Here is an 18,006-nt window from a genome sequence, read left to right as displayed (position 1 = left end):
TTTAGGGTGGGTGCCTTGTGGCGGGGTCAAGCAGGCTACCAAAAGGACTTCGACGTGAAGGACATAGCTCAAACTCCAAGTATGTTTCCACCGTGCATCCATCACCGTCCGGCTGACAGCTGAGCCAAGCGCACGCCACCACGCTGGCCGCTGCCACGTCGCTGTGTTCCTGAATTCATCTGCAGGCATCTGCTTTTGAACGTGGGCCAACAATGTTAATGAGGGGGTCGAAAGGGGGTGGGATGGCGGATGGCTGGCGGTGCACACAAACTGGGCCTAAGGGTGGAGGAGAGGATTTGACATGTCATAGTGATACAATGTTTTCCTTTGACTCCTTGACCAGTTTGTCTTACTCCATGTGGCTGTTATGTGGAAGGAGGTTTTTTAATAGTTTACAGACTATATACGTCAGCAATGTTTTGATTAGAAGTTTTACAAAGGTAGCACAACTATATAGGGGACCAGATATACGCACAGATGTTGTCGTCCTTCTATCGCCGTTACACTGTTCAATAATTTTGAACATCACAGCGACAGCTTTAGGCCAAAACGTTGTCTATGCCTTCTTGAGTATGCGTCACCTGAAGAAAAATCCAAACAAAGAACAACTCAAAGCACCTCCACCAAGAACGGGTGAGATAATCGAACCAGGACTCACATTGTGCGGCGCGAACCAAAAGAACTAACAACTAGTGAAGATGAACGAAGCTGCGGCCTCTGTGGGGGGCCTGCGGGTAATGGACCACTTTTTCCTGGTTGGTGGTCGAGCCTGACGCGTCCAGCACACTCAAATCCAAACACAGTTATTTACAACATAAGACATAGAAAAATGTATTCAAACTGTTCTGGGAGTGATGCATTTCTATACCCATCACAGCAGCCACACACACACACACACACACACACACACACACACACACACACACACACGTCCTCTGTGTGTGTGGCTTTAAATAGTTCCTGATGTGAGTTGCTCTCAACCATTTACATTTTAAACACTTCTGCTCTTTTCATTTCCTTAAGTGACATCTCTCTCTCTCTCTCTCTCTCTCTCTCTCTCTCTCTCTCTCTCTCTCTCTCTCATCCTCATCCTCATCCTCGCGCGCGGTGTTTTGGCGTCTCCGACGCGCAGGCGGCGGCGGCGGCGGCACAAGCGCAAACGCGCGCGCGCGCAGATTTGGCCGCGTGGTCGGTCGTTTCCTCTCTGGACTGTCTCGCGGGACCCGGAACGCCCGCAGCTGAGCTCGCGCCGTAATCTGTGACAGCTGCAAATGGACCCCGGCGACAACGGAGGAGAAGAGAAACCGCCTCGCACAGGTAGGACAAACTCCCCTTCTGTCGAATTCCTGTGCACGTCGAAGACGCTGTGCGCGCAACTGTGGACACACACAGAGTGGGCTCGTTGCTCGATCCCTTGGATGAAACGCGTCTCTGGAAATGCAGTCGTTTCGTCTCTTTAAGTGTCACAACCAAGCAATTACTGTCCGGACAACGACGAGCAACCAGGGCAACAGTGAGTCTCAAGTGGCTGACTTTTCTAATATGAACATAATATCTCTCTTATATCGTGACACAGCTGTACTGTAGGTACCTCGTTTATTGGTAACATGCGGTCATGTGTGGTTCTGTGTTTTGAAAGAACTTGGGATGCAATTATTTTCCCCCTTTGTAATTGTTAACCACTTGCAGACCCCCCCTCATATATATATATATATATATATATATATATATATATATATGAGGGGTCCAAGGCAGAAAATATACAAGCCTTTGCAGTATATTACTTGAAAAAAAGGTTTCAGTTCTTTCTTCCTTTTGAGGACAGTGTCCTCTGAAAGGTAACTCTTCAAATTTAACAACCAACCTTTTTTTTAATTTAATTTTTTTTAAATTTTGGACGTTAAAGAACTTAATATAAGTAGTACATTTTGTCTTGAAAACCCTTTGCGAGCCGCAAGGAAAAGTCTGAAAACAATGCTGGGCTGACAGCTGTTGCGGTGATATTGAGATACTGAAAAAACGCTTTTGCTCCCAAACAAGGTACGATTTGTCGAGGTTGCGTGAAAGACTCAGTCCTCTTCAGACCCGAACAACGTGTGTTCCTGAGCTGTGTGTTCACCAGCGTGCACTGCCGCAGCGGCTGCCAACGTCATTTCCGAAGAATATAATTTCCTGGCAGCTGTGGTCAGTGTCAACGGAGGTCGGAGGTATTTAGTTGGCTAACCGGGCTAATGAATGGAGTAATTATTTAAACCTCGGGGTGCAAGGATCTGTTTGCTCTGCCCACGAGAGTCCCAGTCAGGGTGTGACTGCCTGTCTGTGTTCCCGTGCATGGTTTTCAATTGTGAACGTGTTCTCAGTGTGGCAAGCTTGTGCATGTTTTTAGAGGCTTTTGTGTCCAGTCACCTGAAGGTGGAAGTTACAGGTGTAGGGTCAGAGATTTAAAAAAAAGAAAGAAAAAAAAGGAAACAACTTAAACTGTAGGCACCACAGAAAACACTGCAATTGAGCAAATATTCCCCCGTCTAACCAGTTGTTTTCAGTGTTTATTCCTCTACTAGTGAGAAAGGGTCATAGTGGCCTTTTTTTAATTCTTTTTTTTTAAAGATCGATTGTGTTGAAGCAAGACCGAGCTGGATGTATTGAAATGAAACTCTCACTGCCTGCAGTACTGTGATCCGGTCCATCTACGGACAGTGCACTGTAGGTGTGTGTCATTATTGTGAGTGCTGCCACACCGTCCTCGGCGTCCTCTCAATTCGGAGCAGATCACACCCACTTAAACACCCGGCACTGGCCACGTCATCATCCTCTTCTGCATCATCTTTGAATGCCCTTGCTCCCCTCCGTCCCGCTCTGCGTCGTCAGCTTCAGACCCAAATGGCTCCCAATGATGCACGCCCGCCCGCTCGCCCGCCTGCCGAGCACCGCCGCACCGCCGAGATGTTCTTTCCAACAACATGCAAGCAGTCATTTGCGCTGTGAACAAAAGGTCCTCGATTCATCAAATCCCGCGCCTCCTACTGCCCACTCCCCAGAGTGAAGCTGTAATTTTCACCAGCACTCCTCCAGTGTGAGGCTGGGAGGGTTTTTTTTTTTAGATTTTTTCTTTCAGTACCTTCTGTGAGTCTGTTTGGCTCTGAGGTGTGTACAAAGCTGGGCCAGACTCACGCTCTCCAATGCAGCATGACGACCTAAATTCACACAAATGAACGACTGAAGAAATGCGAAGTGGACTATTTAATGAACATATTCCGTGCACAGGATGCTCACACGAAATAGACTCACAACAGTTTGCTTGAAGGCCTAATTCGAGTACAATTAAAAGACAAAGTGTAATTGTTTTGAGGCTGGTTTGTAAATAAGTGACAATTTGAGCATTTCTCAAGTCATCACAAAGGCCATTTTAGTGACCAGGATCATAAAAAACAGTTTCACCAGATCAGGCCAGTGCTAAACAACTCAAATGGTCTGTTTAGCTCCACACTTTTAAGCAGGTGACACATTGTGGTGCATGACTACCAGTGACTTGTGTACAAAAATATCTTTCTTTAATTTCCTGCAACCAACTAGTTCTAGATTCCCCTCAGTTCTTCATGTTTACATTATGGCCAGGCTTGTGTTGTCAGACCCGAGACTTCTCAGTGTCTCACCATCCTGCAACCGTCAGTAGGTCACACTCACAGATTCATTCTCTCCCAAACATTGGTGATGAAGTTGAGTGACCAGGCTCTCTGTTTTCTCTCTAGCTTTCTCTCCCACCTCAGAGCGTTCTCCCCTGTACTTTGGCATTTGGCTGATGCCGTCTGTCTCTGTAAAAACCATCGGCTGTGAAATTGAGAATAATCATGTGGAACGAGATTGGGATGGGAGCAGCTTGAGCTCCAGCCCTTCACTGTCAATGGACTTGTGGCTCCCGCTGATAAAGTCCACCGAGGGTTGAACAATCGCCCCACAAAGCAGTTTTTGTTGACGTGTGAGAAATATTGCAGTTTGTCGTGGATGTGACCTATAGCGAAGTTTCACTCTAGAAACGACCAATGGTCTGCGTATGAAAGTCTGCGTCCTAATGCAGACTTTATTGCTCTTCATACTACATCGTCTGACTTCCTCCTTTGCTCCCGTCTTGTTTTCTGTGGAGCTTTTCACCAGCGTGCCTTGTTCCCACCAGGTTATACTATGTGTTGACACTCGGATAATAAAACAATTGCTTTGATGCTTAAAACATGTGTAGGCCTTCTTTTTTCCAGGCCTACTTGTAAACTAAAATCAAGAAATTGATACTAAAATCCTTAGATGAGACTTATGAAACCTTGTCAGTGTCAGGTGAATCATTTTAAAGTTAGTCAGATTTAAGTAAGTAAGTTTTAACTCATTAAAATCTGGAATATCAAACTTGCATTATGCCTTTGCTTTTGAACAATAGGGATACAAATAATTATTTTCTCTATATATTTATCATTTGAAAAATTCAATATTAAATGAATATTGGAGTTTTGCACCCAGGTTGATGTCTTAAAGATATTTTTTTCTTAGACCCAATGAGAAAAGCAGAATATCCTATTTGTTTTGTAGAAGCCATAACCATAAAATGTTTAGCATTTTGTTCATTACCCAAATAGCTGCAGATTATTTTTGTCAGTTGACGCTTAGTTTCAGCTCTATTGGACAGAGCGAGTGCAGTGGTATGAAATGCAGTTAGCGGTCATGTGTTCCCCCACACTTCTCCACAGCAGCCATTTTCTGCCCAGGATTTTATCATTGCACCTCCTGCCTGCGTTGAACGCACACATTTCCTCAGCCGATATCTGACGCGGGAGGGGGAAAAGTGACGATTAAAATGACAAATGTTTAAGATGAAGCACATCTGTCTTCCTTCTGCGCATCTATCATCAATAATGGTTTTGAGATGGACTGTGGGGGAGATTTGGAACCACAGTCATTCTCACAGGAAGATTCCACCAGTAAATTGCAATGTGCAGCAAACACCTTATCACAGCAGACTCTCAACAGATTGCTCTTCCCAAGCCTCCCCATCTGAGCCCGCGTCACCTTGGTCTCACTGAAATGGATTTCTGCTTAAGTCTCCCATCAAAGATGTAATGGCTCTCGGGCTGTGTCATTACAAGTCAGATGACGCTCTCCTTCACACAGCTTAAACCTGCCTCTGGACCGATCACTGTGATCTTTATTTGGCTGATTAGAGGTTGACGACGGGGCAAAGCCACCTCCCCACACTCTCTCCTGACCCCCTCCATGTCCCCTCCCCTGCACCAACACAGCGCTATCAGCTACAGTTCAGGATGGAAAAACAATTCCACCAAAGGTGCTGGGAAAATGTCAAAATGCCCACGAATAAAAGATCTATAGATGACATGTCATGACACAACACTAGCTCGTCAATACTTGGCTGTAATAGACTGAAAACTGAAGAGGGGGAGAGAGCGAGCCACGCTTTCTGTCTGTTAGACACAGTCAATGTTTGGTTACACCTACAGTAAGTAGTTTTCACAGCTCATATATCACTACAGCGGCAGTATGAATCATCTTCCTCCGAGGTAGGATCATCTGCTTCTCTGTTTTCGAAAAAACATAAAGGTGTGAAAGAATCGGAATTGACTTGAAGATCAGACAACATAAATACTGTAATCAAACATACATTGAAATTCGGCGAGTGTAACCACTCTTTCCTCTCAGTCACACAAAAAAACCTCTTGTGTGTATTAAAAAAAACAAGGGTATCCAGTCATCAAGGTATGTTATATCAATGCACAAGGTGCACAAGTGTGCACTTGTATGGAGAGAACAGAGAGTCCCTTGATTTCTCTCTGACCTCATTTTTTTTTTTTAAATGCCAGTCACAGGCTGCTTCACATTATTTCCAAAATGTTGCTGGCTGATGTATCTCATTTTAACATGCATTTAGAAACACTGTTCCGCCTACAGAGAAGGGGCAAAAAAGCATGTATGTCTCACAACAGCACTAATGGAGAGTTGCTGTTTGAGTCCTCTGTCGTCATCTGGACGGAGGGATGGACAGACACCTTGTGGGCTGTGTGGGAAGTTGAATTTGTGTACGGTCCATTACCTCTCCATTCCTCTGTGGTTGGATTGCAGGTAAAGGTTCAACACATCAAGCAGCAGTAGGAAAGTGTGTGTGTGTGTGTGTGTGTGTGTGTGTGTGTGTGTGTGTGTGTGTGTGTGTGTGTGTGTGTGTGTGTGTGTGTGTGTGTGTGTGTGTGTGTGTGTGTGTGTGTGTGTGTGTGTGTGTGTGTGTGTGTGTGTGTGTGTGTGTGTGTGTGTGTGTGTGTGTGTGTGTGTGTGTGTGTGTGTGAGAGAATCTTTTATATAAATGGATACATGAAGATATTTCCTTAGAAACTGTGTCCTTATATAATTTCACTCCATTTTATTATGTCAACTGAGTGTAGGCATGGAAGCTTCACGGTGAAACCACACATTTGCACAAACTACAGATCAACAAATTCTTACCACAAATATTCTGCACGTCTTTAGGAATCTCATGATTTGATTGTCGGTGTCACTTGAAACATTACTGCCCTGTACTTTTCCTTACAGCAAGACCTCAGTGCAGGAAAATAAATCTGCAGACGTACAGTAGGGAGGGGGCACTTTGTCGTTGTGTTGCCGCAGATAGGTTTTATTCCATGTCCCGCTGAATATTTCGCACCTATTGCATATTCCATGTGCCATCATGTCCAGAGGGTCAAATCTGTACATTGTGTGTGTGTGTGTGTGTGTGTGTGTGTGTGTGTGTGTGTGTGTGTGTGTGTGTGTGTGTGTGTGTGTGTGTGTGTGTGTGTGTGTGTGTGTGTGTGTGTGTGTGTGTGTGTGTGTGTGTGTGTGTGTGTGTGTGTGTGTGTGTGTGAGATAATTACTAGAGAGCTGGTAGACACAGTCCTACAAAGCAGCCCTGTTGCAGCTGTTAGAAATACAATTTTAAATTTGCGTTGATAGAGTTGGTACACTTATCCTTTCTACTGACATTCATAGCAGGAGTATCTATTTTGAGCCTGGCATACTGCAAGCCTAAGATAATTGTGTTTATGATTATATGTATTTAATTTCATTCAGACATAGTGACAAAATGGGGCTTATGCCCTCCAGTTAAACTAGATTGGGTCGCACAATACAGCTGATGAAATTGGAAGTCAGATGCTCTGCCATTTAAAATTTTTTCCATCCTCTGTTTTTTTCTTTGGATCAGATAACTTTGCTTCGCACCCGATTTGTCATGCAGCGCATTATTGTGTAATCATTTCCCTTTTGTTCCTCCATTAAACGATGTGTTATATTCTCTCTAATGGCCATTATTGCTGAACACAAAGACCAGTCATGCAGGCTACATTAAATGGCCATTAATTGAAGGAGCCATTATAGCGAGGCTCTGCTGCTCGCATTGTGCCGTCTGTTTCAATCGCAACTGAATCGCAGGTTGCTGATGGGTGAAGCCCCTGGACTGTTCTGTCCACTAACAATTTACGATCAACCGACTAAAAAACGACTTGCAGAATTTTTGTTGTTATGAATTTCTGGACTTGAGGGTAAGGGTTTACTCTTAGTGCTGATGCTATAGAAGAGAATTGTCGTCCAATGGTCGAGTCTGAAGTTCACTTGACGGAGTGGGAATTTTGTAACCTGTCTAGATTAGTTTTGAATATTTAGAGCCAGAACTACCTATTCATTTGATTGAGACATGAGCTCATGGCTACATTACTCAAGTGTTAACAGCGTATCCCTGATATAAGGTCATAATGATTCTCATCATAAGCTCATATTAAATTATGAACTTTATCTGCAGTTGAACATCACACACTAAAACTACGGAGTCCACTAATTATATTGATTCATGTTTGTATTATTTAGATACAACAGACAAAAGCCTCAACAAACCTCAATCTTTTTTCTTTGGGAGGCTGTTTACATTTTAATTCAAACTGATTCAACTGACTGATTTGATCTTGCCCTTCTGCCACGCGACGCCAGCAAGATAATACAGACAATTAAACCCGTTTTACCTGGTGAGTGCACCTAATTAAAAGTCAATCCAATTTAGCCCGTCAGGTTTCCAATAGGAGTCAGCGCAGATAAGAACTTGCAGGATGGATGATTAGGGGAATTGGACTGAGAATGAGCAGTGATCTTATCTGCAGTCATCTGTCAACGTGGGGATGTTTTTTGCTCGATAAATAAAACGCCATTGAGTTTCTTCACCACATGATGGGAAACCTCCGAAATTTTCACTGCAGTGAAGGTAATTTAATCTCAAGTTTGTTAGGATAATTACTTATGCAGGGAGGCAAGAATCAGCATATTGACACATAGAACTTTCATAGTATAACAAAGCTTACACACTGAAAACAGTGCTATTTTAGTTTTGTTGTCTACCGATGCAGGTTTGATTGGCACAGGGACTATGGATATATTTTTTTAAGTTCGCTATATGGAAATTCACAGTGACTTATAACTTATGAAATAATGGTGTTAATTCTACCTCTATGCGAGCCCCCCCCCAATGGAGCGAAAATGAATGGACCATCCCAGTTATCGTGTAAACGTTTAAATTCCCCAGTGTGAGGCTTTCTATGTTGTTGAACCATCATGTAGTTCAACTCCCTTTGCTCACTCTATGCCATCCATATGTTAAAAAAAACAAAACATTGAAATGAAAAATACAATATTTACACAGGGAGAAGCACCCTGAATACATCTCTGTCACCCACGTTCGTCATCGCTGCCACCACGCTTCCCTCCTCCCACCTCTTGCTATCACTCCACATGGACAGCACATGTTTTTCTGCTTGGCTTGCCGTCATTTAGCATAAACATATGAAGCATTTTGCCCAAGTTTAAGAAACTGTGGGAATATAACCTGCTGCCAAAGCCCATGAAAACGGGAGACATACTGCGATAAGTTGCATTTCTCTGTGATTGAGATGCCAGGGGTTTTTGCTTCAGCTGTTTTTATCAGTGTCACGCAGTTGGTGATCTGAGAGCTGTCAGGAGCACGAAGCCCGAAGGGAAAACGGTCAAAGTGGCTTAACCCTGCTCCGCCCAGGGCTCCTTTCCAAATGTAAACATATGTTCACACCCGTGTGTCAATGCCAGGACAGTTGAATAGTCTTACGTTGATATTCAGGGTTATTTTCAGAATTCATTTCATGAAGTGTAATAATGGATACAACAACCCACTATACGCTGACAGGTCGACTTATGTGTTTGGCCAACTGGCGTTTGGTAAGGAAAAGCTCTCAAATCTTAAAGTGATGTCTTCAAGTCGCTTCTTGTGTCTGAATAACACTCCACGTCCTAAATATATTCAATTCACTTTCATAGGAGACCGATTGTCGGAACCTATTTCTATTTAGAGATTTGGACCAACTTGTCAAGCCACACTTCTCAACTCGTGGATGTATGTTTTTATTTTGGAGAGACAGATAGTAAAAGGACATGACTGTTCTTGGCCCCGTCGCTGAGCAAGTAAACCAAATATGAGGAATAAATCGCATTGAAGCTTCTCACCAGGCTTTGAATTTCACCTTCAACATAATGTGTATGTAATTTAAACGCCACAGACGAACTATATCTTAGATTACAGTCTGTATTTTAAAAACAAAGGAATTCACAAAAATCTTCAAGTAAAGAAACCATATGAATTCTTCAAACAGCCGGTGTGTTCATGTCCTTGTCGTTAGCAGAATGGACAGCATTGGAAACATAATAGCTTGATTTTCAGAGCATAGACCACCGACTGTATCACATTTTCTTTTTTTTGGCATCACTTAGCAATGCTCATTCTTGCAATAAGCTTCTCTGTATTAAATGTATCTAAAACTATTAAAGAGAATCCAGGTCAGCGTGGAAGGAAGGAAGAGGAGGATTTTGTAGCTGACTGCAGGCCGATCCCTTCAACAGCCCACACGTCCCTGTCAGAAAAAGAGAATGGGACAGTTGTCTCAGCTAATCCATCACAATGTTATCAGCACGCCCTCGCCATATTTGTTTGTCCCTCAAGCTGCCTGGACGATCTCTCAAACTATAGCCGCAATTATCTTTCACGTATATATCTCGGGTAGTTTGAGGACAAAACAATAAAGGCTCACAAAGGTTTATTTATTTAGCCAAAAATGTTATCATTTAGCATTTATGTTTACATTGTTTTTAGTCCTTCTTATATTCTTCATGTCTGCCTAGGGGAATTTATTAGGGCAGTTATGATTCAGAAAATCTTTGGTTTTATTTGATATGTGAAATTGGTGCCCTGGCAAAATTTAAATGAACGATAAGATTTGGATTTTCCTGCTGGTTGAGTCGTTAGAAAGTTCTCCATGTATCCCTGAAGCTTTTGGTAAGACACTTGCCGGGAACAACTTGACTGCATCAGTTTACATTAAATAATCTGATGAAAACACATAATGACGTGTTTAAGCCACGGACAACTACATACATAAGACTAGGTTTGACCTCTGTACGGTCATTGCTCCCCCCCCCCTTCTGTTTGCATGTCACTATAAGCACTGTTGGCGTTCCAGTACATTACTGTCGGTCACATTTGCTTTGCTCCCCACACAGCAGCTTTAGGGCTCTCCCAGATGGCCGATGACAGATGCCCACAATTGCTGTTGCCCTTGGTTGGAGTGCAGTTCCTCCCTCCAGATAAAGAAAAAAAAAAACTGTCCTTCCAAGTTCCCCCCAATGTCCCAGTTTTCCAATTTGTCATACCCTAATTTTTGCTCATAGTTTACTTTCCTCAGTTTCCTGTCTTATCTTGTGTATCAGTCGGTAAATACTGCCATTAACTTTTTTTTTAAACTCAGTTAGTTTCAGTTGCTTTGTCCCATTTTAGGTTTTCTTAACATCCTCTCCTCTCCCACTGCATCATTCTTCGTCCTTGACTTAATCCCATGTCCTCTGCCCCCCCTGCCTTTTTTCTTCTTCTTTTTTTTCATCACAGAGCTGAATGCTTAGCAAGGATGTTTGCCACAATGAGGTGTCCACTGTTACATCCTTTTTGTCCTTTCAGTGGGTAAAAACATGGCAGTGACAATGTGATTCTAAAATGCAATGAATTTATACTTGTGCTGTTTGACTTGTTTTAGCCCTTTATTTCACTGTCGGATTCCTGCAAAGTGGCAAAAGTTTTTTCTACATGAAAAGTAACCACACCATGATGACATATAGTAGTTCCCTGGTAAATCTAAAGTTTACCAGGGCAAACTGCCCTGTGTAGGGGTTTTTTTCTTCTGTCATCATATGACAATAAATTCAGTCTGTCATCCTGGCCTCATGCGACACGTCAGAGACTCCACCTGGGTGAAGGAGATTACGTGTTGCCAGTCCTTACTGTGGCCTACCTCAGCAGTGCTTATGTGCAGAACAAACTATATTTGTGCGAATGTGTCAAGGTTTTTGTTGAAAGGAGATTAAGTGCAAGGACAGGGATTTATTTTATATAGACATGGTGACTGGGTTTGTACCAAAATGTGACCTACATTTTCATATATTCTATATATTCTCCACCAAAGTGATGGCATTCAAGAAAACAGTGGAAACATTAGGGACAATTGAAAAGATGTTATTCTGTTAAGTACGGTAATATGTTATACTAATAGAGTGATATGAATGATTACAGAGCTGCAAATGGATGTAATTCTCATTATTGATTAATTAGTTCGTTTTTCATTGAATCTATTAACCGTTAATCAATTGCAATAGTAAGAAAATCCAAAGATATTCAGTTTATTGTCCTATCTGAAAAAAGGCATCAAATACTCACGTTTGACAAGCTGGAACCGGGAGGTGGTTTTGCACGTTTTTTTTTTGTTTGAAAAATGAATAAAATAATAATTTAAAAAAATGTTTGCTTAAGGATCGTAGGTACAAAATTTGGCCCCAAATGTTTAGAAAAATAATTATTCCAGAGATACAGTCTCAAAACATTTTACAGCAGAGACACTACTAGAATTCAATGTTGTGCTAGAGTGGTTCCACAGAAAAAGCTGGGGACGAGAAACTCATTTATTTTACTGCAGAAGGTCTAAAGAACATTAGCAGTTAAGGGTGAGCAGCTAAGGGATGGCCGCTTTTGAGGGAGCTTGGCTACACTGTCTAAAATAAAACCAGGATCATGAGCGGTTGAGACCATAAACTCTTCAGGAAAATGTTTCCTAAACCAAGTGAGAAGTTTGGTCATTTTCCCATGGACTTCTATAGAAACAGATTTTTGGAGTCATCGGAGAGGATACAGGTTTTAGGCTTCACTTTCCGGACCCGGTGACTACGTCAATGGTAGTGATGTGACACGGCGGATTTAAAAGGGAGCCAGTCAGATCAGAAAGGTGTATCTCATGTCTTGCGACAGAATGAGGTCAAGTGTGTCACCACTGCAGTGAATGGGTACCACAACGTGAAATCCTCGGACTCTATAGCCCTGGAAAAAGTCATTTATAGCTAATTTGATTAAAGAGCGTGCTTTAAACTTTGTTTGTAGCACTACATGTGCGTGCGTGCGTGCGTGTGTGTCCTCAGATGCCGGTGGTCTAATTAAAGAGCCAGCATGTCAGAAACCTGCTCTGCCTCTTTGTTAAACATTGTACCTAATCTCCTGCTACATAGAGTAAAGTGGTGTGTGTGTGTTTGCGCGCATGTGTGTTATCTGGTGACTGCACTGTGGTGTCTACAAGATGGATGCCAGACCAGTACAGACATTAGTTGGGAACCCAGCCAAGCAACCCCAGAGGTGTGTGTGTGTGTGTGTGTGTGTGTGTGTGTGTGTGTGTGTGTGTGTGTGTGTGTGTGTGTGTGTGTGTGTGTGTGTGTGTGTGTGTGTGTGCGATTGTCAATTTTCACATGAATTACCAGTGCTACTGGGGCTCCACAGAAAAAAAAATAGTTCCCATTATTTCAATGGTTTGATGTTATGGGTCTTTGAGTCAGCATCACATGATACACTAACACATGTATGGGAAAATATTGACCGTAACCTCCCAGTACTGTTGCTGGATGTTTATTTCTTGCTTTAATTGTTGCCATATTTATTGTTTTCAGCATTTCCACATGATTTGACAGCGAAAGTTTGATGGAGAATGAGAGAGAGAGAGGATGACATGCAGCAAAGCAGCTCGGGCTGGATTTGAAGCCAGTCAGCTGCAGTAAGGACTCAGCCTCGCTAGTGGTACATGCTCCAGGGCAGCCCTATTATTTTCAATAAAATCATCACTAATCACCAGATTGAACTGCAATCATGCAGAAGCTACATCCCACAGTCACTTCAGTTTCATAATCTACCGCGGGTCAACCATATGAAGTCTCTTGAGTGATAAATGCGACAATGTTTTGTGATTTAAAAAATTGTATTTTTGGTGAATCAAGCAAAAGGTTGACAGTGTTTGGTTACTGACAATCAGAGGTGCAAAGTATTTGGCTAAATGCACTTTTATTTTAGGGATGTAATTCAACAAAATGGAAAATAAAAAATTCATCAAAAATCGAAACAAAGTTCAAATTCTGAACACCACCCCCTTAAATTACTTTTGTACACATTTTAAAACATGTTTACTGTCGTATTTTGGTTGATCAGACATGTTACAGTTTTTTATTATTTTATTCAAATCCACGAGTAGAGCATATATCACCTCCTTCATCTCAATATACATATGGACACTGTCATTGCCCCATGTTCCAAGTACCAGCTGTGTGCAAAGGGAAATGTAGCGACTAAAAATATGCACCCTCTCTACAGCTCCCACTCACTCACCTAACCGAATGAATCACTGCATTATATGAGTGGAACGTTTGCAAATGACCTTGTCATAGAGATCTTACACACAAAAGACCACTTGCGCTGTGGGATTATTTATACCAACGGTTATATCTGTGCGCTATACATATACACAGTTTGTGTGTTGCATGTCGGTGGGGACATTGTGTGTTTTTGAATGTTAATATTTTAGATGCATCTCTTTTATACTTAATTGAGCCTTCCAGGTGAGTCATGCTTCTCTTTGAGCCCCGAAATGAAGGGATCTTTGTCATCTGTATTTGCACATGCGCAACAGAGATGAGCTTTTATTTAACCACATTCGGCATAACAACTACGTAAGGGCTTATATTATAACACATCAAGCAACCTATGTAGACATAGCAACCTTTCACTGTGTATATTGTTCTATAGATTATTTGAATGATCAATTATTCTGCAAAAAATTTTTTTCAGTTAATTATTTTGTAAAGTGTCAGGAAATAAATAAATAAGTTTAACATCATCTTCAAACTATTTGTTTGACAAACTGTCCCAGGCTACGATCACATATGGAGAAGGTGCAACCAAAGGATGTTTCTGATTGATCGATTGATCAATCATCGATTAGAATATTTTCAGATTCATTTCTAATGAATTAATCTAACTCTAATAGCTTCAGCTCTAACATGTACCGTAAAGGTTAATGAAAGGGATTGTGATATTAAACATTTTTTAAAAATTAAACAGAACATCCGACTGCATTGAATATATTTTTTACACTTCCCAACAAAACATAAAAGCAACAACCAACTCTGTGTGCTATACTTATAATTTGCTGTTGAATTCACATTACAATTACCAGAAAAATCACAGTTGTACAGACAGTATGTGCCTCCAAAATCACCATCCGACTGAGAATACTCTCTGTCCCTGATACCTAGATTCAGTACCCAGAGCAACAACAGCATGCAGAAAGGCAATATATTTTTTTTAAACAGATATTGTTTATTCCTTTGCGACTTCAGAAGGGTTCTGACTGTCAGTGTCAGCAATAGGAAGAAAATGGCGCCTGAGCTATAAAAATTGGACCATGCAGCACAACTATGGGATTTATATTCTATAATCTAGTTCATCAATGTTACAGAGCAGGGATCAATACATGAAATTGTTATTTTTATTATTCTCAGACTGTTTGTCCGCTTGCGGCTCTCTGCAGACTTTATGTTGTGAGTTGCACACATCGCCTCCATCCACCGTGCCGTAAAATGTGGCGCTCTGTCCATTTATTTCCCCTTTCCACACAAATTGCAGCATAATTGAGCTGCAATTTATGTGGAAAAGGTTCAAATTAATCTTCACATGGGATGTGCAGGGTTGCCTAGCGACACGGCTGTAATTGACTTGAAGACTCAAAAGAACTGTAGGTGCTGGCGATGTGTGTGGGGCATATAGTGTTTGTAAGTAAACGTGATCTGAATTCTTTGCACTATTACACACTTATTGCTTAGTGAATACATCCTACTATAAACGACAAGATCATTACTTACAGTATGTCCCCCCCGCCATCCAGTTTTTCCAAGCCAGATCAATCGTGTAATCTGCTGCTGTCTGATGTCGACGTAATGGAACAGTGATGACAGGTGTGGCAGCGACGGAACTCGTCTTGGCCTCAGTGTCTGGAGCGCAGCCATGTTTTTGAAAGAGCATATGGCTATGCCAAAACATCCCATCCACAGTTGCCTGTCATGTAGGTGCCGCAGACCATTGTCCACCTCTTGACACATCTGGACTGGACATGCTCATTCCAGGAAGTTTCCTAGATCGCACAGTGGAAAGTTCACAGGTTCAGGTGAATTAATAGCCTGTGGGGGAGTAGAATCGTCTTATAAATAGAGGACTAGGTTATTTGGAATATATTCTTAGGCTTTGATTGTACAGCGACAGATGGCAGACTGTACAGTTCAAGAACATAAAAACATTACATTGCACATAGCCTTTATAGTGTAACAGATAGCCTTTAATGTTGCTGGGAATTAATCAGCTATATATAGAGAAGTTCCATGGTGCACTGTATCCCCCTTGAGAAAATACGGGACAATGATCCACATGCTGAAAAGTAATTTTATCACATAATTGATTTGATGTAATAATGGAACAAGATGTTGTAATAAAATTGAACATAAACAAAATGAAAAGCTCGTTCAGCTGCAGAATACTTGTTCTTGGAAAACACCCGGCACTTCAAAAGCTCTCTGGTGGTGTGTATCTTTCCAAATAACTCTCAGACTTCACAGTGCCGGAGCTTTTCTCGCAGCAGTCCCTTATTTATCAAAGCTCAGTGATGAACAAGTTTGCCCCCAACGAGAAACAACTGCACATCGAGGCAGGCGGCACATCACACAGATTGGAACAGCAGATCTGCGGGAAACCAGCTGAACAAGTCGCCAGTTTTATAGACACCTGTCAACTCACAACCCGTCGGGCTGAGTACTAAGCAACTAAGTAGTTATTTAAACTCCTTTAAGACTAAATGCCATGCTTGCATACTGGCTCTTCTTTTGATCAAGATGCCAAAGCTGCATTCGAGTCACTCTATTCTCAGTTTTGAGGTTGCCCACCTGACGTGGTGGTGCTTTCCTCAGAGCTGCTTTCAGACGTGCACTGAAGTCAAGATATTTTCCGGAATTTTTTCTGGAGGGGCTGTATGTGAGAATGCAAATGTCTGTATACTGTATCTGTGAGAATACAGCAGGAGGTTTTCCAGAAAGTTCACAGTGGGTGGAATTATTGCTGGAATTTTTCCTGTTGAGGTGAATGCGTCTGACTCTGACAATCTCCTGCTGCGTTTGTCATGTGTGAAATGCAAATTCAGAAAAGGTTCGGACCCAATTTTCCGGACACTTTCCAGAATTCATGTCTGAAAACAGCTTAGGTGTCCGTGTGGAGAACATTACACTGACTGTATCTATAAGTGAGTCTCCTGATATAGTACTTTTTGAAGTTGACAGGTTGTTTCCATGCAGCTATAAAGAAGCGATAAAGAAGAGATGTCGTGCACGCCGTTGACTTGTTGTTAGTGGAGAGTGATAAACAAAGAGATGACATTTAGCGGCAGGTGAAAGATATTTCTTCTATATCTGCTGCCCTCATTGTTTGCCTGATGACAAGAATCATTAGTTTGAGTTTTTATTTTATTAGACAATTACAACTAACAACTTAAGGGGGCATCAGGTCAGGAGAGTATATGAGGAAGCCTTTACGACAGGCGCTCTATATTCTTGGCTTTGATGTGGTCTTGCTGGTATTTAAAGAGCTGCTGTGACATGATACAGTAGCTTTCACCACCAAGAGGACAGCCCAACAGATACAGTGTTTACAGATAAGGGGTTTCTGATGCTTGAACTCTTGTTTCATGAAACTGTACAGCAAATAAAATCGCGGCATAATACCCAAAGAGACTGCCTTTGCGAATGTATCCTGCATGGATATAACTACCAGTAAATAACTTGTTCAGATTTCTTTAGAGACATTAGACATTAGACATTAGGCTTCAGAGGCAGAACAAATTCACATTTTTTGAGTCATATGATCATTTTTGTGCCTTTTTTACTGGGAGGATTGTGTTTCATAATTGAACTAAGTGCTTTATCCCTTATCTTTAATTAAGTGCTATGGGACTTGATACTTGAAGTTGTAATATGTGCAATAATTAGATGTATTTATTAGACACCAAGCCTTGGATCTGTTGTCATTTAAATTTTTTTAAGTATTTTTTCACCTGTGAAGGCAACTTTCCTCATGGACAACAATAATCGTATTTCCATAGATGTCTATGTTACTAATTCACCATCAGCCTCAAAGCTCTTTGTGATAACATTTGCAATCACAATCTGTTGGGTATTTTGTTAACAAAAAAACGTGTGTAGTGTATCGCTTGCAGATAATGATCAAATTGGTCATATTTACCTTATTTTGTTCCATAAAAATAAAAATCCTGCACACTGTCAATAATTTTTTCACTCGTGACTCAAAAGGGGAGTAGTGAAGTGACTGACCACGAAATTCAAACTCAGAGTTTTGGAATTGAGTGTTCACAAAAAGTATGTATCATCACAGATTGAAATAGGCCGCTTTAAAGAGTTTTTGTTAAATACTTTATCTACATCCTTTTTGCGAAAGGCTTTTACTGGAAATCATAACTGAATGGACCTTCAGCTGCAGACCGCAGGTGCCACAGTTGGCTC

At 41.6% G+C, this 18,006-nt stretch overlaps 1 protein-coding gene across 1 annotated transcript in view; it reads left to right on the top strand.

Moving 5' to 3' along the window:
- Positions 1-1,108: 1,108 nt before the first annotated feature.
- LOC118287120 (zinc finger protein 385C-like) overlaps positions 1,109-18,006 on the top strand; it is a 51,957-nt gene continuing 35,059 nt past the window's right edge. Inside the window, exon 1 of the mRNA XM_035611936.2 lies at positions 1,109-1,317. Coding sequence (XP_035467829.2) covers positions 1,272-1,317 — 46 coding nt within the window. The 5' untranslated portion in view covers positions 1,109-1,271. The remainder of the gene's footprint in view (positions 1,318-18,006) is intronic.

This window comes from Scophthalmus maximus, chromosome 16, assembly GCF_022379125.1.
Source record: "Scophthalmus maximus strain ysfricsl-2021 chromosome 16, ASM2237912v1, whole genome shotgun sequence".
Classification (NCBI taxonomy): Eukaryota; Metazoa; Chordata; class Actinopteri; order Pleuronectiformes; family Scophthalmidae; genus Scophthalmus; species Scophthalmus maximus.
Note: the sequence above shows the minus strand (reverse complement) of the source record. Positions and strands in the feature narration are given on the sequence as shown.